Genomic DNA, 21,654 nt, shown 5'->3' on the forward strand with positions numbered 1-21,654 from the left:
TACACTTCTCTCAAAACAGACATGACAGAAAATATCTTCATGCTGTGCTAGCAAAAATTAAAACGTAATATAGAGTTCTCCTTTTATATTCACGATCAGATGGAGACATCTTTTCCTGGGAGGAGTGCGCTCTGATTGGGAAACAGCCAGACAGTACATTTGAGTTCATCTGAGAGGAGTAAGCATCTCCATATACGTACACAGTCTGACGTACTCAATCCTCAGCAGACCAGCATTACAGCATCATCACTGATACCCACCAAAACCAGGGCAGAGTCTTGATGTTTTACTATTTCCACATGAGCATACTGACACAGTTTCACATTCATCTGCTCTGTGTTTAAATGCTTCATTACAACACTGAGTGAGATCTACTCCGATCCCCTCCGATTTTCACCTCATCAACAATGACAAACTGGAACGCTCCTGTTATTCTACTTTTGCTGCGTCGCTCCCTTGAAATGGGGTGGGTGTTGTTGTACATAACACAGTGAAGGAGGGCTGTGAGGAAAAGGCAGTGGCCAGAAATAATCTTGTAGTGGAAAGCAAATACAAGCCAAACATACACAGGAACACTAGAGGCAGTCGCGTAACACCAGCCAAACATGGTTAAGCTAGAGCACCGGTTGCATTACATAACGAAGAGGCTCCAGAACCATTTGTATAGTCACACAATTAAATTATTTGCATTGAACCGAATGCATCAACATAATCAGGTCAAGAATTTGCTAAATTGTGCTGAACAAAATTATTTCAGGAATACAGGAATGCATAGGGCAACGCGAATTGCATATAAATTTTGTGATGCGTCAGAACCGAGATGATGCTTACACAGAGGTGATAACGTTTGCTGAATAATACTGTTAATAAGGCAATTACAATTAAAGGGAAACATTTTGCCTATATATATATATATATATATATATATATATATATATATATGTGTGTGTGTGTGTGTGTGTGTGTGTGTGTGTGTGTGTGTGTGTGTGTGTGTGTGTGTGTGTGTGTGTGTGGAAAAAAAATACACAGTATTTTTCCATTTTAAGATGGAGCATGCGGTTTTGCTATTTCAAGTTCTGGACACATTTCCTTGAATTAAATAACTAAATAGGCTAAATAAACAAAACTAAGAGCACTTCGCACATGATTTAACAAAATAACAATATTGCCAATGGTACTATTCCATAGCCTACAACCTGAACCTCGTTCTATAAAAGATATATGACTTAAAACGCATTCCTCTTACCGAATGTTTAACTTTAAACGATCATAAACGCGACTAACATTAAAGCTGCAAATAAAGAGAAAACAAAATGTAGAAAAGCTTGCGCCCCGTACGCATAGCTACTTACTGTTTGTTTTAACCACCCCAGTTGTGCCCTAAAACGTCCCACGACTATTTAACCTTTAAACCTGATTTATTTTATTTTTTATTATTATTTTTTTTTTTTTTCGAATAGAATATAAAAACGTCAAAATTCGTGGTGATCCACACAGCACTCTCAGTTGTTTGTGATCCCCGATACCTTTGGTTGTTCCACTGAGGGCGGAGCAGCGCGTTCATAAGAGTGGAATCTTATTGGTGCGCTCTACTGTCAATCAGCGGCTTCCACCAATGAGCCCAATGAGCTGCTCAGAGGGGCGGCTTGGAAGATACGCCTTCCCCTCAAAGGTTGCGCCGCCTAGTACTGTGTGTGCGTGTGTGTGTGCGTATTTGTTGTAACCGAAGCTGGATGTGTAGGACGTCACATGTTGTTTTTCCTCTTCACTCCAGTCACTTAGAGATATGTGTTATTTACTGTTAAACTGCTCCTCGCAGCGAACGCGCAGCTCGCGCTGGGTACGGAACAGTGTGTAACTGGATTTTCCCCGCGACTCAGAGGAGACACACTGACTGACTCGCTGCACAAGTTGAGGAAAAGTGAGAGTTTTTCTTTACGGCATTTGAGAATGGCGAGTCCGCCGCCGACTGCAGGACAGCTGATTTCAAACATGACCGTAAACAATAACAAGCACGTCAGGAAATGCGGATATCTGAGGAAACAGAAGCACGGACACAAGCGCTTTTTCGTGCTGAGGGAGCCGAGCGAGGGCTCTCCTGCCCGGCTGGAGTATTACGAGAGCGAGAAGAAATGGAAAAACAAGTCGGCTGCGAAAAGGGTGATACCTTTGGACTCCTGCCTGAACATCAACAAGAGAGCCGATGCCAAACACAAGCACCTGATCGCCCTGTACACCAAGGACGAGTATTTCGCCGTGGCTGCCGAAAACGAGCAGGAACAGGAGGATTGGTACGCGGTCTTAACGGATGTAATGAACGAGGGGAAAGTAAGCGACGGCTCCGCATCTAATTCGGCGTCATCTCTCGTCGGGTTTGATGAGGCGAATTACGGCGTGACAGCGCCGCCGGTCAGCGCCACTTACAAGGAGGTTTGGCAAGTCAATTTGAAATCTAAAGGACTCGGACAGAGCCGCAATTTAACCGGCGTTTATAGGCTGTGTTTAACCAGCCGGACCATCAGCTTCGTGAAACTCAACACGGAGGCGGCGTCGGTTATTTTGCAGCTCATGAATATACGACGATGCGGACACTCGGACAGCTTTTTCTTCATTGAGGTGGGCAGGTCAGCGTCGATAGGACCCGGCGAGCTGTGGATGCAGGCGGATGACTCGGTGGTAGCGCAAAACATTCACGAGACCATTCTGGAGGCGATGAAAGCGATGAAGGAGATGTCAGAGTTCCGCCCTCGCAGCAAGAGCCAGTCCTCAGGTACCAACCCCATCTCTGTGCCCACCAGGCGGCACTTTAACAACCTTCCGCCGAGTCAGACCGGGCTGCAACGGCGCTCGCGCACCGACAGCATGGCGGCGACGTCTCCTGTGACGAAACTGACGTCCTGTCGGATACGCACAGCGAGCGAGGGTGATGGCCCCGTGATGGGCAGCCCCATCAGTCCCTGTGTGAACCGGACGCACTTGAGCCGCTCCAACACAGTGACGGCTCGCCCCTGTAGAACATTTGAGACCTCTTCCCTGCAGCACAGTAAATCCATGTGCATGCCTGTGCCTCACTCCCCTCCATTAGCTGCCAGCCCTGTTAGCCTGTCCTGCAGCAATGGCTGTAATATAGAAAGCACCCCTCGCCCCTCCAGCTGCACGGCCTCCATTGCAGGCTCACCCAGCGATGCTGGCTTCATTTCTTGTGATGAATGTGGCTCCAGCCCGGGAGATATACGGCACCTTTTAGCAGCAAACCGAAGCAACACACCTGAGTCCTTCACTGACACGTCCCCCTCACAGGAGGGCATCAACCTCTATGGATACATGATTATGGAGAGGCCCAGCAATTGTGGGCGGCGAAGCATCCGAGCATCAGCAGAGGAGAGCATAGGAGACTTGGAGAAGGCCTACAGAAGGAGGACGCACTCTCTCACCATGCCTTACCAGAAGAGGGTGCCATCACAAGTGTCATCAGCTTCACTGGATGAGTACACACTTATGAGAGCCACTTACACAACTGGAGGCCATTCAGGGCGCAGCTCACACACTGCATCCCCAAAGGTCACATACCCTGAGGATTATGGTGACATTGAAATTGGTCCGTTATTGAAAAGTTCCAGAAGTAATCTGGGCGATGATGGCTACATGCCAATGACACCAGGTGTGGCTCTGCAAGGGGGGAAGGCTGACAACTACATGCCAATGAGCCCAATGTGTGTTTCAGCCCCGCAGCAGATCATCAACCCCAGGACACACTCCCTCACCATAGCAAATGGTTACCGAACCAATTCCCCCAGCAGCTGTTTTGTGGATGACAGTGGCTACATGAGGATGTTGTGTGGCTCAAAATTCTCCATCGACAACTCAGATGGGAAACTGACTAATGGCGAGTACCTCAACATGTCTCCTGTAGATTCGGGCTCTGTCACACCACCAGACTACTACCAGAGCCCCGTAGGTGTGGAGCAGTGCCCCTGTCTCAGACAGCTTCACTCATTTAACTCTCTGCCCCACTGTCATAAGCCCCAGCAGACATTAAAGGATGATGACAATGATCAGTATGTTGTCATGAATCCTCAGAGTCACAGGATAATTGAAGAATCTGTAACCACTGCATCCTCCCCTGTCCCATCTCCTCTGCGACAAAGCCGGACAGAAAGCCTTATCTACCGGCATAGGATCAGTCGGCCCACCCGCCTCTCTTTGGACACACTACGCACGTTACCCAGTATGAACGAGCACCCCCTCCCCACTGAGCCAAAAAGCCCTGGTGAGTACATAAACATAGACTTTGGATGTGTTGCTGATAGCTGCTCTCCGCCCTCCACTGCTTCCTCCGAAAGCCCAGCCTCCTCCTTGGGATCCTCCAGCGGTCAGAGGAGATCCCCCTCTCTGATTACATGAACATTGATGTGAGCTCACAGTTGCCCAAATCTGGAAACGCCACCCCATCTGAGCCTTTAGAGGCGCTGCCAGAGCTGACATCCTGCCCCGCCCACCCTGATGGAGAAGAGGAGAAAGAGAGGTACCACCTCACAGCACAGGTGGCACCAGCGGGCCCAGCTGGCAAAGCTAAAGACGATTACACCGACATGTTGTTCGGCATGCCCGCTTCTCCTCTGCAGCCTGTGGCTCAGCCTTCAGAAAGTGGGCAGACCATCAGCCCATCCTCCTGTGTGCAAAGATTGACTGTGGATGAGAGTGTGGGAGTGCCAGCCGTCGAAGCATTTCTGCTATGTGGTACCACTCTGGCCTTGGTGGACCCTGACCGGGGCGCCAAGGTGATTCGCGCGGACCCCCAGGGACGCAGACGACACAGCTCGGAAACATTCTCCTCCACCACCACCGTCACGCCTGTTTTTCCATCCTTCGCTCATGATGCCAGGCGGCACGGTTCGGCCTCTGTGGAGAACGTGTCTGTGGTGAGGAACAGCGAAGGATCAGATGAAGAGTACAACAGTCCCATGTGTAGGGAGACGTCGGCTGGCTTTCAGAATGGACTCAACTACATTGCCTTAAACTTGATGGATGAGGGACTTGCCAGCTGCGATTCTCTTGTCAGATTCAAAGCTGCCAGCTGCTGTAAAGAGGGCATCAATGGAATACATGTCAGTCCATATGCCAGCCTTGGGTTCAAGGAGACCGCAACAATAGTAAAAGGTAAGCCTGTGTTCAGAGGATTCATAAAATCTATTGATGCCACTTGTGCAAGTTATAGCTGAGGTGACAGATTTTATTATTGCACATTGGCAGTTATACTTTCCTATAGGATGCTGAACATAATTGAACTGACTTTATTGCAATAATGTCTTTATTGCACTGACATATAGTCAGTGTTCATTTTTTAAATCGTTAAGAGTATGCTGTAGAGAATAAAAAGCAGCACTGCTTAAATATCATTTGCTACAGCTTTTAATACTAAACTATTGTTGTGTAGGCTTAAAGTCACACATACTTGTCATTAAGAAAGACTAAATTTCTGTTTGCTGTTTTTACCCAATGGCAGTATGTTAACATCACAATATAGGGGGCTTACTATTATTATATTATATTATGTGGGATTACTAGTAGTATTTTCCCCTCACATTAGACTCTGATTCAAATGCTATGGTGTAAAAGGCTCTGAAATAATTAAGACTGATGATTCAGCTGTGTGAAATCACAATATCATGTAAATAGTGAAATGCAGTTTATTTATTTTTCAAAGTAATAACCGCATGTTACTTGTGCACCAGATGATTTTGCCATATGACAGCTTGTCTGCTCATGTGAGAAAGCTAATTGAGCAACTCTGTGTGTCAGAATGATGGAAAATAGTCTTTAAAAGCTGTGGCGCAGTTTTTATTCTCAGTGAATGATCCCTTCATCCAAGCCTGCTGGAGTGGTTGGGATGAAAACAGTGCAGTTCTGCCTGACTGGTTTATACTGGAACTGCTTATAGGTTTGAAAGGTTAGTTAGTCATGTTAGTTTAAATTTTGTCATTGTGAGGATTGGAGACATAGTATCCACGTCAATAATTAATTCAGCAAAAGAGGAAACATTCCCAATATTTGCATTATGCATTGACTCATTCTGTGAAAGTGGCACAATCAAAATGTGTCATTGTGCCACACACGGCGAGGACTCAGCAGTAGCCCAGAGAGAAAAATAAAAACAAGTGAGTCAGTTGTTTATCAGATGTCAGGTCAGGGTTTCAGGGCTGGAATGCAGAACGTGCACAAAGGTCATTTAGATGAATGCCGGCTTGTTTTTCCAACCTGCCAGGTTTCTTTGAAGGAACGACCCCCCTTTTGTTTTTAAGCAGAACTTGAAAAACAGACATGTTTGTGTAGCTGAGAGATAAACGTGGGTTGATGGACACTGATCTTCACTCTCATGGAATTTACGCACAGAAATTAGTAAGATGGGAGGTGGTGGTGTTCTTATTGTTGAGTGCAAGTTTGTGTAAGTGGGATTTTGTGGATGAGTGTATACTCTGCACTTTAGTATGACTCTTAATGCAATGCAAGTTGAAGCATTGACTTAAAGGACCATGCATTTGCACACGAAGGACAGAGTAGCTTTCTCAAGTCTCTGATGAATGGCACTTCATAAAAGAGTCTAGAATTAGAGCCTCTTAAAACACAAACATACACAGTACGGTTGCCACGGTGTACGATGTTACCGGTTTTACTCTGTACAAGGGACAACACCGGTGTGAAATTGGTGGAAACATTACGAATGGAACTTCCAATATCAATTCAATAGCCTAACAAATAGAATAGCTTTAAATAAAGAATAGTTGCCTAATGAAGAGGTTGCGACCCATGATAAATGAACATAAATAACGCATTGAAAGCCGGATGTTCTTTACCAACGTATCAAATTACACAGGCAGCAAAGTACACACACTGACAGAAGACGTTTAATTGCAGGTAGCGAATATAATGTGCATGGTGGGTAACCGTAAGACGTCTCGGATTCGGAATGACACAAGACATGCTGTTAGACACACGGACACGCGCTTGAAGAAACACACTTTATTACATTTTTAAGAACAGATGACAGAAAAGCCGTCTATGCACATGTCTGACGCGCTGTTTGTTCGGAGGCGTGCAGTCTCATGGAACACGTGTATGTAAAGGGTTCTCACTCATTCTTTGTTTCAGTCTTCTGAAAATGTTTTGCAAGAATAGTATCGTCTATGAGAATGCTGCAAATAACAAATCTCAGCTCAGGAGGTGCTCTGAGTTCAGTTCGCTTTATTTCCACAGAGCAGTTCGTTGTGAGCGCAACTCTGCAGGGTCACTTTATATATTAGCCTATAAATCTGTGATTAAATCATAAAATAATACACAAACACGTTCATCTCGAACCATGATTTAAATTTCAGTGATTATTATCGTCATTATAATTATAATGTTTACATTTATAATTGTTTTTAGATCTTAATATGTATTACTAATTTTCCGCCGTTGTCATAGATTGATACTTGCCTGATGGTAAATGGAAAGGTGGTTATATATATATATATATATATATATTTTATTTATTTTTTTTACCACTTATGGTTATTTTAATTGCTTTTCTGTTTCGTTTGAAGTGCAATTTGAATTTAGAAATGTCTTTTGGTTTAAGTTTTTTTAGTTTTTTAAATAAATAAATGTAATTTTCAATGCAAAATCACTAAAGCAAGAATATTCACCAATCCTTCTGCTTGGTTGACGATGTAATTGGATATTAAATAAAATAAAATAAAATATCGTGAAAATATTTCTTGCATATCACCCAGCCCTAGGAGGGAACAAAATTATTTTATTCACACATTCAAAATCATTACCCTTCTGAAGCAGCTAAAATGGGTCCTGGGATGAAAGGTAATAAAACACCAACATTAAACCCGCAACAACCCACAATAAGTGATGCATTTTTTTGCATTTGCACGGACAGTGAAATACCCGACCGGTAGCCCATGATGGAGAGAATGCACAGATTAAGTTGGTTCATTGCCAGAGAGATGTTGCCCTTCACAACTGTTGCAAAGCCATCTTTCAAAAAGTTGAACATCACACAGTTTAAATGCACTTCATTTTTTTCAGTTTCATTTGAATTTTTAGTTAAAATAAGTTTAAAGTTTGAAATCAAGCTGCATTGCCTTATTGTTTAGGCTATTGTTTAACGAAAATTACCCCATAGTACCACCTAGCATCCAACCAGAGGTAATACTTAAGTAATAAAAAGTTAATTGGTTTGAACGTGAACACTGCACCGGTGTGAATATTATGATACCGTGGCAAGTCTAATACACAGACCATAGACCATATTCACAGTTGCAAAATCTTTGATGTTTGAGGGATAGATTTACCATCCCTTAAATGACAAGCACTGTATAAAGCCATCAAAAAGCTCCTAGATCACATCTAATTTTCCACAACTCATGTTGTCTGGAGTTTTTTGTCTACTAAAATTTTTTGGAAAGATATTTTTTACAATGTTCCGTCAGCAGAAGGATCCAAAAACACTTTAAACAACCGTACAACCCATTGAAGAGACTGTACGTCTATCCCTCAACCCTCGTTGTCATTCCCATCAAAAATCAAAGTTGGCGCTGCTGTGAATAAGGTCTATACAAGGCGAATACACAGCATCAAAAGCTCAATTATGATCTTTAGGGTGTGTGTGTGTGTGTGTGTGTGGGAGTGTTTGTGTTTGTCACTGACAAGCAGGTGTTTTTGCAGTTCTCTGTTTACCTCCGCAAAGTGGACAGAGCAGAAGGACATAGCTGCAGGCCACAGAAGCCCTAGAACAGTGGGAGGAGACCACAAAGAAAACTCTCACAAACACTGACACACTCACTACAGCTCAACCATCCGGCTCTGTGATTGGTCATGACCAACATTCCACAAAAACAAAAGATGAGCAACAGAGACAGAACACAGAGCTTTTATTTGTGTAGAACGGCCTGATAGTCTTCCTGATAGGAACCATCATCAGGGCCCACTGAGCAGAGATGAGGACTCAGATAGGCTGGGATGGGCTCTGTTTACTACGCCAGTGTCTGTCCAGCAGCGCCACTTTCCACTCTTTTCCTTCCTTTGACACACAGATTTGACCAGTACATTTGTAAATGGCATTAACATATTCACTTATGGTTAAAAATCTATAACAGCAGCAGACTTAGAGGAAAGACACACAAAGCAGAGAGATACTTTTATAGACATAACTACATATACCACTACATCTACATAGACATCAGCAAAGTGTGCAGGATGTTTGAGTCATTTAGGAGGCTTATGAAGGAATTTCATCATGTTTATGGATTGATTGGCTTTTGTCTTATTTATTTCTCTGTATTTTCATGTCTGCGTCCTCACTGAGTCATTGAACACCATTTCACACCCACTAGAGGCGCTTCAACAATGATGACTTTTATTCCCTTTCTCACAAATCATGAGTAAAAGAGCTAATTATCATTCATAAATACTGACTTTTTGCTCTGTTCCTCACACCATGCTATCTTATGACATTTAAACACTTTTACTATAGTACATGACATGTAAGGCAATACAGTTTAACATTTCCATAACCAGCCAACTACATTTATAATATTGTTTGAGTGCGATCAAGTTGCTCTGTAGTTCAACTGATAGAGCGTTGTTCTTGTGATGCAAACGAGTCCTGCAGAGCGTGCGAGTCAACACATGAGCTGAAAGTGTCATGGAAGCACCGCAAAATGACATGAGTGCTTCGGCAATTGCATTTTTCATCTCGCATTGGCTTTTTATGACACTATTGGTTAGGTTTAGGTTTAAGGTTTTGGGTAGAGATATCGGTTTTGTTGATTTAAAACTCGATAGGGCATTAACCTTACAAACCTCATCTGTTTTGGAGGAAATGTAACTATTTTAGTGTCACACAGTAGATATTTGACTTTGGAACTGCCTTAATATGTGTAAGAAGCAACATATTTTGGAAGAGTGTTGCCACAGTCAGGTGTTTTTTTTTTGTGTGTTTTTTTTTTTATTTAATGAGATCAGGCTCACTCACACACTCTGGCAGTGTGTTGTAAATCAGAGTGGTCACCTCTGACCTGGCCTTGGGTATATACGGCTGTAGAGATCAAAGCTGTACTTGAAGAGTTAGGTGTAAAATGTGCTATGGGCATTGAAGCTGTCCTTTACATCTCCAAATTAATTTCCTTAGATTGCATTCTGCCCTCTTACCCTTCATAATATGACAAGAGGAGAGAGTAAACACTGTCTTATTTAAAATTTACAATTAGGACATCCAGAGAACTCAACTTAGAGAGCTGTGTGTGTCAGTGTAGGGCTTCGAGAGAAGCTTGCCCCCTTGAGAATTGTGTGTGAGGGGCCGGGCCAGCAGATGGTGGTGGCCAGGGTCGTGCACCTGCCATTCCAAGCAGTGCACAGTGGTTATTGGGCCCATCAGAGGCACTGACAATACACAAATGATTACCGACCATCTGCTACTCCACACAACAGCACAGAGAGCGAGCGAGCGAGCAAGAGAGAGAGAGAGAGCGAGAGAGAGAGAGAGAGAGAGAGAGAGAGAGAGAGAGAGAGAGATAGACAGGCACATAGACAGACATAGAGAGATACAGTCAGATAACAAGTGAAAACAGTTGGCACAAGCTAGAAATAAAAGTGATTTTTTTTTTTTGTTGAAGTCACACACTTTCACTTGAAAAGTATACCAGTGAAAGAGATATTATGTTCTTTCTGTTTGCCTTTTATACTGTGGCATTTATTACTAGACAACAAGCTCAGACGACCCATCCCCCTCCACAACACACTCACACACACCTATTCCATTTCTTTGAATCCCAGTTCATAATCGCATCACCTTTCTCTCTTTCTTCCATCATAAATCTTTCTGCTAATATCACCTCTCTATAATTATTTCATATTTGAGGGATTACTTTCATCCTGTCTCCCTCTATGACTATCACCCATCATCCCACTGACTCCGCCTCCTCAGTGTTTCTCTCCACCTCTCTCTTCCTGTCCTGCTTCACCTCTTGGTCTTGTTGTTGTTGACTCTGTAAGTAGCTGCTATTGTTGTAGATTTGGTAGTGTTAAACTAGACCAAGATGTTCTTCTGAAAGCTCTTGCCGGTCCCCACTTTTAGCTGCACAGATAAGGCGGATTACACACTGCCACAGATTAGACATTCTTGAGCAGCTTTGTTTGATGTCCAAGCAAGGGGCATACACACAAACATACACGCATACATGGGTGTATCCAGCCTGATCTCATGATATTTACGTGACGATTGCAACATTTTTGCAAACCAAAATGTCGTGCTTCATTACACGTTTGGCTGTAGTTTCCTAGTGAAATGTCCGGAGCAGGGCTCCAAACGCGAGAAAAATATGTTGTAATCAGACATAGTTTTTAAGGTTAATATTAGATGGATGTTTTATTGAGTGAAACGTAACCTCCCTAACCTAAAACTTTAACCTAAACCTAACCAATAGTATCTTAAAGATAAATGAAAGGTGAACAAAACACACATCCTTACCCTAAACCTAACCAATAGTGTTTTAAAAGCAAATTCGACATGAAAAGCACATTTATTGAAGCAACCACTTCATATCGTGTTGCTTCTATGGCACTTTTGCTACACTTTTGTTTCGAGCACCCTTGGCTGGGCTCTGAGTCCAAAGTCCAACACTCTATCAGGTGAGCAACAGCGGAAGCTAATCATGTTGGAAAATGTGTGTAAATGTTAGTGGGTCTGTAATACAAGCATTAGAATGTATTATTTTTCAAATGATGCGTTAAAGTGTTTTGATATAATAACATAGCAGTGTGTGAGTAATAGAGCAAAAATAAATGTTTATAAAGTCATAAACAGCCATAGTATCCATGATTTGTGTGAAATTGTATAAACCACATAGTTGTTATAGTGCCTCTAGTGTTCATTTCACCAGAAAACTGCAGCAAACCAAGTGGCACATAAATGAAGAAAAAAGTAGTTATAATAACGCTCATTCTATGAGACTACGTTGGATGTATCTCATGAAACCTGTCAAGAATCTGTCCTGGTCATATTTCACCCCAAAATGAAAGAAAGAAAATGATATTAAAATGATATTTTACTGAAAAAATAAATAAAAAGTTAATTACTGTAATGGGAAAAAATTATATAATATTAACATTTTGAAGTATTTATACATCAAGTATGATGCCTTTATGTTGATTTAAATAATAATTATAAAAAAATAATTGTATTACAGTATGAGAATGAGAGTCACCATTGAGAATGAGATAATAGGAAAAACTATAATAAAAAAATAAAAAAACATTACAAAAATGGATTATGTGAATTATGGAAAATGTGCTTTTGTCATGAAAATAATGTCACAATATATAATATCTTAATGGCTCCAAAATAGGCTTAATTTTCCTAATGCAAATTATAATTTCCTGTTTTCTTCTGATTTAGGGGTGAAATGTGACCTGGACATGTTATTACTAGGGATGGGCACGAGTACTCGAGTACGTAGGTACTCGGATATGGCAGCAATGATTGATAGTGTTCACGCATGATGTGACTTTTCAGTTAATTTGAAATCCAGTGCCAATTACCTGACAACTAAACACACAAACAAAGAGGGAGCTGATTTTTAATTTTGAGATTGATTACGTTGTGTGTTTGAGGGGTACATTGATTGTCAGAAACATCTCATAGCAACCAAACTGATACAACACTGCAATTCTATCGTTACGATAATCAAAAGAGAGTGTTATTAACCGTGTTTTGAACACCTGTCTCTGCAAAACGTTTGCTAAACACGTTTTATTGTCATTTCATGTAAGAACTTTGACTTGTTAGTGGATATTATTTAATAAAAGTAAATGTTTGTCACTGACCGTAAACCTCCCTGCCCTGCATGAAGTAACATGCACCTGCATCTTGCCGAAATGGGAGTTGAAGATTTTAGCACGAGTTAAATGTCCAATATAAAGTGTCATTCCGTTGCATTTTCCCCAGCTGAAAGGTGGAAATTCAGACTCTCCGAGTTGAATGGAACGCTTCATGAATCACAGCAACAGCAATATAGAGCATCACGGCTTTCCACACGAGCGAACATTTGAGGACACACACACACACACACACACACACACACACACGCACATCAGGCGCGTGTGGCAGTGGCCTCAACGTGCTGAAGCAACGCATATACAGCAGGCAAGTATTTCAAACAGCTAGACAGAGCGCAGCTAAATGGAACACAGTGCAGCATCTTCAAACTGAACTTACAATTTAACACGCATATTAAAAATGCAATGGTTATGGCGTCTCCTGTTATTTGAAAATAGACGGTTCAGACAGTCAGTAAAAAAACTGGTGCGTGCTTACTAAGATTACTACAGTAACCTGAAGAAAGAACAGACAGACGTGCGTTGGGCACATTCTTTCAGAGCTGGACAGCGAATCTTCACATAATGACAAAATATGATGCTTTATATTTTGAATCTTTTGTACATTTTGTAACATATTATTTTATAACAGCCTATAATAAAGAATAGACGATACACTGGAACAACAAGGCACAATGCAGCAGCCATAGATGTTTGTCAGACATGTTATTATATATACAGTTATGAACATGTAATCGCCCCCCGAGTACTCGACAAGTACTCAAATAATTAGTCCGAGTACTCGAGTAGACAAAATGACCAAAATGCCCATCCCTAGTTATTACTAGCTTACCTCTTTATATTCTAGCTATATGACATTCTTCCTTCCATGTATCACAAAAAAGAGGTGTTAGACTAAATGTTAGCCTCGTGTATAAAAAAGATGCAATGATCTGTATGACTGTATGAAAAAGTCATACAGTTTGGAAAAACATGTAGGTGAATGAATGATGGAAAAGTTTGTGAACTATCATTTTAACAGTGGGAAATGGCTGGGCAATGAAAATATTATCTCAGATCTGCATAAAATGTTCTTTAGGAGCACGTGCCGTGTGGGTGTAATTGCATGGCATGTGACATGATTCTGAATGAATGCTCCTTTTCACCCCTGCTTAGCCAAGAGATCTGTGTGCGTGTGTGTGTGGCAGAACAAAATATGTAGTGATGCTTTACTGTCATCAAATTAATTTAAATGGCTCTTTGGGCATTAGCATTGGCCTCCAATAACTTTGCCTCTGCTTTTGAACTTGTTTAAAAGAGGAGACTGTGAGATCTGCTGAGCTCACTCACCCTCATGGGCACACTTGGACGTTCTCATGGACTGCCGTTTATTTCCGTGCGGCTGTTGAGCTCTGTTGGGTTAGTTGGCTGTAGTGTTTTATGGGATTAGACAATGACATGTACACATGATGATCATCTCACCATGCATACAGTATAACCTTTTGCCCAGACATCTCTCTCTCTCTCTCTCTCTCTCTCTCTCTCTCTCTCTCTCTCTCTCTCTCTCTCTTTTTTTCCCTGTAGCTGTAATGTCATGGTAATGATGTTGCAGTTTCCAGACATTCTAAGGCGCTGTCACTACTGTAAATGTACTGACTGTGATTTGATATTGAGCCGAGAACCATATGCACAGATCTTTCAGTTGTGTGAACAACTGTTTAAATTTTTATTTGATAGATGTATAGACACTGAACAGTGTCACTCATATAAACACAAAACACCATCAGGGCAACATACGTGACACTAAAATAATGCAATAAACAAATTACTAAATAACATACAATCTAACATGAAACACCCCAATGTACATAACTCATTTAAAAACAAAATAAGGATATACAGTATATTTACAATAAAATATAATAAAATGTAATGGGTCACACAGGGACTTTTGGAAGCAGCCAGATATTGTTTTTCACAGTAGTTTACTGTTAAACATGTATTGCCTTGTTAAACATACATTTTCACAGTTAATTATAATGGAAATTATTAATAAATATATATTTTTACATCTAAAAAAACAATATTTTAACAATATTTTACTGTAAAAGGATATGTAATGTCATCAAATAACAATTAATAATTCATTTATTGTAGCATTTTACATGCTTTTTCTGTAAAAAAAATTATGAACCTTTTATATAGTGTGTGCTTTACTGTTTGCACTCTCATTGGGGCATCGCATAGTTGCACAGTTGGGTAAAGTTTGCCTCAAATCACAAACTCGCAGCAAATGAATGACTTCCAGTTGATTTTTTTCATAGCAAATAGCTGTCATTGTGAATGCCCCCCTAAGGGAGAGACATTTGAAGATCATACTGGGCGAAGGGTATAGAAACAGATGACTAAACTTATTTCACATCCAAAAAGATAAGAAAAACTCAACACTGCAAACAAAACACTGATGCCTCCCTCACACTTTTTATGATATGTGAGACAGGCATAGATAAATTAGTAACACTTGCACATGTTTACAGTACAGTCAGTTTGTCAGCTGCCTTTCTCTCTACTGTAAATTGTGTGTGGGTGTGTGTGTGTGTCTGTGTCTGTGTGTAAGTGTGTGGGTGTGTGTGTGTGTGTCTGTGTGTAAGTGTGTGGGTGAAAACAGTTGTGTTTCATGTGTGTGAGAAAGCCAGACTGTTCCCGGCCCGGATGCAAGGGGGCTAAATTTAACCTGTGAAGTTAAAAAAAAATTTATCAAGTGACGGGGACATTGGGTTCACGGGCTGTTGACTTTTGGTGGTACAGTGGCCTCGAGGAGTGTCCGGATTACAGCTGCTTTAAATACCTATCAGTGACGATTTCTCACGCGGATGCTCAGCGGTAGGAAACACATGTTTTAAGACTGTAAAGTTTTGCGGAAGTGAGAGAGGTTGCACTCGTCTATGAGAGTTTTATAGGTTGAGAGATTACTCTGAAAGATGGAGAGAGAAAGAATACTTGACATAAAAGTAGTTGACAAAAATGCTTTTGGAAGTATTAATTGAAAAGACATGTATTAATTGAGAGATTTTTTACACTGCAAGACCATGGAAAATGAACTTTTGAGGGCAAAAAACTGATTACAAATTATGAAAAATGTTCTTTCTTACGTGTAACACAAAACGATTTGTTAGGCAAAAGGACCACCATTCACTTTTTTTTTTTTTTTTTCATACAATAAAAGTGAATGGTGACTGAAACTGCTTAGCAACTTTTTGGTGTTTCACGGAAGAGAGAAAGTCATATGGGTTTGGAAAAACATGAGGTTGAGTAATGAGGGTTAAACTATCTCTTAAATAAAATGGTGACCAGCTACAGTACCTAAGAAATACACTTTCCCTTATACATTTATTTACATTTTAACCTAAAATCTTTATGAATAAAAAAAAAAAAAATCAATGACATGTAATGCAAAGAAGTGAGACATGAAGGTTGGATAGGCAGTGGTGAGCTATATGATGGAGGAAAATTTCAGATCTAAGTGAGGATAGTTCCTCTCTCAGCTCATTCATCTGTCTCTATCTTTCTCTCTTTGGTGCTGCTGAATGAATGTCCCATGACCTCATTGCAGTTTTTCCCCTCGTTCATTGGCGCTGTTTTTTCTGTCCCTCTGGATCGTAATGGGTCATCCATGGAATTGCAAATCTTCCTCTTGCTTAATTAGCTCTGTGAAATTCAAGCTGCCTCACTGATCTCCACACACACATACTTGCATGACTCCGGCTCCATGGCATCAGTGTGAATGTGAGAACCATTGAGAGGGAAAAAGAGAGATCTCTTATCTGTCTTTTTTTAGTCTATTTATACGTGTGACCAAAGTAGACCACCCGACATATAGAGTCTGGGTACAGAGTCAAACTCGAGTTCACATCATGGTTTCCACTGGGGTGCCAGGCCAGAAGTCCTGCTGATGTCTCTGTAGGTACCATTGCGTCTTTGTTTTAGATGTGTATAGTGTCTCTGAAGTACTCCGCAGTGTGGTGACAGTAAAGTAGGCCAGAGCATATAATATGATTATCCAGTTTATAGTAATAGCTGGACACACATGGCTTTGCAACGGACAGTTGACATTGGGCCAAATTTTTACAACAGTTTATCATCAGAGTGAGAGAGCAGCATAAACATGTTTTCTGCTGTTTTTCCCACAGTTGGGAAAGTTGAAAGGACAACAGGAAAGCACCTTCTCTCTCTCTCTCTCTTTCTCTCTCTCTCTCTTCACTAGTTGGCTGTGAGCAAACAGATCTGTCAGCACTTAACTGGAAGAATATCTAATACCTCGTAATACCACACAGAGGGAGGTATCAAACAGCAGGAATAGATGAGGTACTTTACGACTATGAAAACGTTTGACCTCTCGCTGGCTCCTCCCTTCTGACTTTCCCCAGTTCTCTGTGAGAGAATGCAACCCTACTGACATTTATGGGAATTTCTGTCATCTCTATCCTTTTCTCTGTGTGTGTGTGTGTGTGTGTGTGTGTGTGTGTGTGTGTGTGTTGTGATATCAGACTCACATGCGGAAGTGTTTGGAATGTGTGCGGGCAGTCCAGATAATGGAAGCGATTATGGCGTGCTGTATAGCCGATGGCCATGAATCAAGGGTTTGTTAAGTGTGTGTGAGATTGAGTCTCGCTCTGTGAAAACACCTCTTGTTCTAGGTGGATAAAAAGCAGGAGGAGGAGATGGGTGGGGTACGGGTCTAGTGCGTGGCTGAGGAGAAAAGGCCCACGAGGGGTTTGTGTTAGCAGAGACTTCCGTCCGATATGAGGCCTTCATGCAAATGAAACCTCACAAACAAGTACAATGGGTGAGAGGTCAGGAAAGTGATCTAGTGTTGTAAACAGAGCCCAGACACCAGAAAGAGAGAGAACTAAGCAGGCTTTCAAATTACATTCTAATATTTAAATTTCAAATTTAAAGATTTAAAGTGAATTTCTCTTGTCCCAGCTTACAATGCTTAGGCAGCTAGGCTGGAAATAAGCCATTTGTAGCTTCATTCTATAGCTTGACAATGTGGCTCTGTGGTCCTATCAAAACATTGCTCTGTTTGATTGAACATCCTGACCAATCCGACACAGCAACATTAGCCAATGACATGAGTTTGTCTGACCAATGGAAACTGGGACAGTGTTAGGGAAAGCAGTTTGAAAACAGTCAATATTTTTGTGATTCTTTTTGGTCACGCTGGTGGTGGAGAAAAAACACCCTTCACTTTCCCTTTTATAAAAAATAACATTTGTTACAAAAGTAACAAAATAACATTCTAAAATGTTTATATTAGCCTAAATTTAAAGGTGAAGTGTTTAATTTCTGCACCACTGGCACTGCCCAATGGAATTGCAAAAATAATAACAGTTTTCAAAAATGTAATTAAAATTAAATTTTATAAACATCAAGTGCTTTCAAATGGCATGTTCATATTTACATTTCCAATCTAAAGGTTATGTGTAATGGCATATTGCAGAACATCTGAGGCTGTGTATGTGTGAGATGTCATATTCTTGCACTCTTTCCGTCAGCTGCATAGTGCTACATGCCAGCGAGTGTTTCCCCTGTCCCTCTAAGAGCACCTGCCACTTCTGTTGCTCTTAGCAAAAGAGCACACATTCCTTACTTGGTAAAGGAGAGAAGGAAAGACAGAATGAGAACAAGAGAGAGAGAGAGAGAGCGAGAAAGAGAAGGGGAGAGCGTATAATCTTTTATTCCCCCCACCCCCCCATTCTCATTCCTCGTGGATAAATCACATATGGATGGCCGTGGAAAAACACACACCGGTCTGTGAAACTATGGGAGATTTTCCAGACAAGGCACGGAGGAATATGATAATTTTTGGGAAAAATGCTGAAAACATTTGCAAATGCCCATATATGGCTTGCTATGTTGTGTGACGGTGCCTTGATAGTGTTGATCTCAGGGACCCTGTGTTTTATTGGTTTGTCTTGCTTTCTCTGTCTGGATATTTATAGACATGACATTAATGTGTTTTCCCTTTCTTTCTCTTTTTGTTTCTTTCAGACTAAACAGAGCCAGTCTCCTCAGTCAAGCTCCTTCAAACCTTCTATTTTTCTTTTTGCGTCGTTCACAATGAGAGGAAGTGAGGAGGCGATTGTGTGGACAGATGGACCACATTGCTGCTGCTTCAGCCCTCAGCTGATCTTTGACCCCCCGAAATGCATTCGAATGGCCGTCGTCAAGGCAACATGGACACTTGACCCCGGCGCAAGGTGTGACAATGTGTCTCCGACTCACAGATGCTGAGAGATGGGACTTCCTGTCCATCTGTTACTCACTACAATCTCTTCCCTCTGTATGCTGAATTTTTGTGTTCTGGACCTTTTCACTGGTTTAGTTAAGAGCTCTGGACTTGGAGTGGCCAGTGTCCCTCAACCCTCAAAACCTGTGAACGAAACCTGGAGAGAAACATCTGATATGCACACACACACTCACACGCACACACACACCTGTTGCACAAGTCACTTATTTATTTACCTGTGTGCATATGTGTGTGTGTATGGGAGTGTCTGTGCGCACATGGGTGGTCTCAACACCGCACAGAGGTGGCATTTCAGAAATTCGCTTAACAATTAGAACATAAAATAACCAGTCACATGAAAACCCTACCTCAGAACGAGCCAGGTTATGACTTACAAAAATATATATATTAAGAAATTAATTTATTTTTACAAGTGAATGTTTTCTTAAACACCAATCCAAAGCCTTACTGACTATACTGTCGAACAGTGTTTTCTCGGATGACATTATGGACCTGTATACACTCACATAGTATCAAAGAGAACTGTTTGCCATGGAAACTGAATGTCTTGTACTGCAGTGGAAGAAATTCTTGCCTGCCACATGTCGTGGCTTCCCCTGCAATCAAAGATCTTATATATTATGATTTGTATTGTTATTTTGCATTCTACACAGATATTTAAATTATTTTAATATAATAATATTTATCTGAGCTGGTAAAGGACCGGATGGGCAGCATATGCAAAGCAGGCTTCTAGAGTTGTGGAGTTATCAGTTTGGAACGAAGCCACACGCGATTAACACACAGCACCCATATGCTACATGTACTATATGAATGATGTTGTGCGCCTCAGGTCAGATAGAGGAACACCTCACCAAGCCTAGGCACGCTATCACACTTTAACCCACTGTCTTTAACCTTAAAATGTTAGTTCAGCCAAAAATGAAAATTCTGTCATTTAATCACTCTCATGGTTTCCAAACATGAATGAGTAAATGATGACAGAATGTGTGGTTGAACTATCCCTTTAACAACCCAGAAGTTTTGCTGATATGTCCTCTTTCACCACTAATATCCCACTCTGAAAACACTGCCTTTCCTTTTGCCTTACATCTGCACCCACCGATGTGGTGTTTAATACAGCAACTGCTCCACTGATTAGCTGATCGGCAAGCGGGTGATGAGTGAAAGTGAGTGATGTCTCCAAAGGCTTAACACCATTACTGCTGCTCCCTACTGTCGGACAGGGATAGACTCTTCTTCAGAACCAATGCTTTTGTCTTGCACTTACAAACTCCCTAGATTGTAACACAAGACACTTTTGAATGTAGAGTATTCTGGAGATCTCCACAGGAGATTATAGACATGCCTAAACATTCACAAACAGACTGATATTGACAAATTAACCCCAGCAAGTGAAACAAGTACATAACACACAACCTGACTTATATGAAAAACATTTGCCTAGAAAGGTGTAAATAATGAATAAACAGATTGCAACAGACGTTTTTAAGTTAAAGATTGGATATGTCTTATTTGTATATATTTACTATGTGTTTCAATGAATTTTCCCCAAACAACTAAAGCACTAATGAAGGTACTCGCCAAAGGCTGAACTTTGGCCTGGGAGTTTTCTTTTCTAATTCTTCAGTATGTTTGTAAAAGTATGTACACTGTACAATAAATGCCACTTCAAGGATATTTGATATGCTATGATATAAAAAAAATAAAAAAACATGAAAAAATGAATTCATTGAATAATACTTGATATTACAAAAGTAAAACTTGCTACATAGGTACAAATTCACAAACGGCATATGCAATATTTACATTTTTTTAAAGATTAGTTTACAGAAAGGAACCAAATGTATAAATACTGTGTTAATATATTTAAAACCTTAAGAAAGTTTTTGCTGTACATATGTTTTCCTGCCCATTTTAAATGGAAAAGTGTTTTTTTTTTTGTTTGTTTGTTTTTTGTTTTTTTGCTATTAAATCCTAACAGTAATTTCAGCAGTGTTCTTATGCGGATGCTGTTTCACAGTATGGAAGGGTTGAATATTTCAATGCCTGATTGAGTTTTTCCTGTGTCTTCCATTGTAAATACTTCATATTCTTTGCATTGTGATGCTACTTCAAAATGATAATTTAAACTTAGTGTAATTAGCATTGCTTTAGAAACTGTATTGATTCTGAATAGCCTCATGCAATAAAAAGTAACATTATTTAAGAAGCTCAGTGTATCTGCTCATGTCTGTTTCATAGCTGATAAACGACACTACTTGAGTCTCGTCTGTGATGAGAAAAACCTGGCTCAGCCAGACAGCAGATGTCTTCATATTTCTTTCTTTCAGGAAACACATCATTACAGCAACATCCCAGACACGTCACACATGTGTAGCTTACACACTCGTGTTGAGTTACTTTAACTTATGGATGTTTCTGCAACTTCATTTCATACAATGTCATTTAAGATCAAGAACAGTTAGGAATAA

General features: G+C 40.8%; 1 protein-coding gene across 1 annotated transcript; it reads left to right on the plus strand.

Moving 5' to 3' along the window:
• Positions 1 to 1,730: 1,730 nt before the first annotated feature.
• LOC127447519 (insulin receptor substrate 2-like) lies at positions 1,731 to 21,386 on the plus strand. The gene is given in 3 exon segments (XM_051709451.1): positions 1,731 to 4,375; positions 4,378 to 5,160; positions 18,922 to 21,386. Coding segments are annotated over 3 exon segments (3,213 nt in total). The 5' UTR covers positions 1,731 to 1,950; the 3' UTR covers positions 18,927 to 21,386.
• Positions 21,387 to 21,654: the final 268 nt, after the last annotated feature.

This window comes from Myxocyprinus asiaticus, chromosome 10 (genome assembly GCF_019703515.2).
Source record: "Myxocyprinus asiaticus isolate MX2 ecotype Aquarium Trade chromosome 10, UBuf_Myxa_2, whole genome shotgun sequence".
NCBI classification, from domain to species: Eukaryota; Metazoa; Chordata; class Actinopteri; order Cypriniformes; family Catostomidae; genus Myxocyprinus; species Myxocyprinus asiaticus.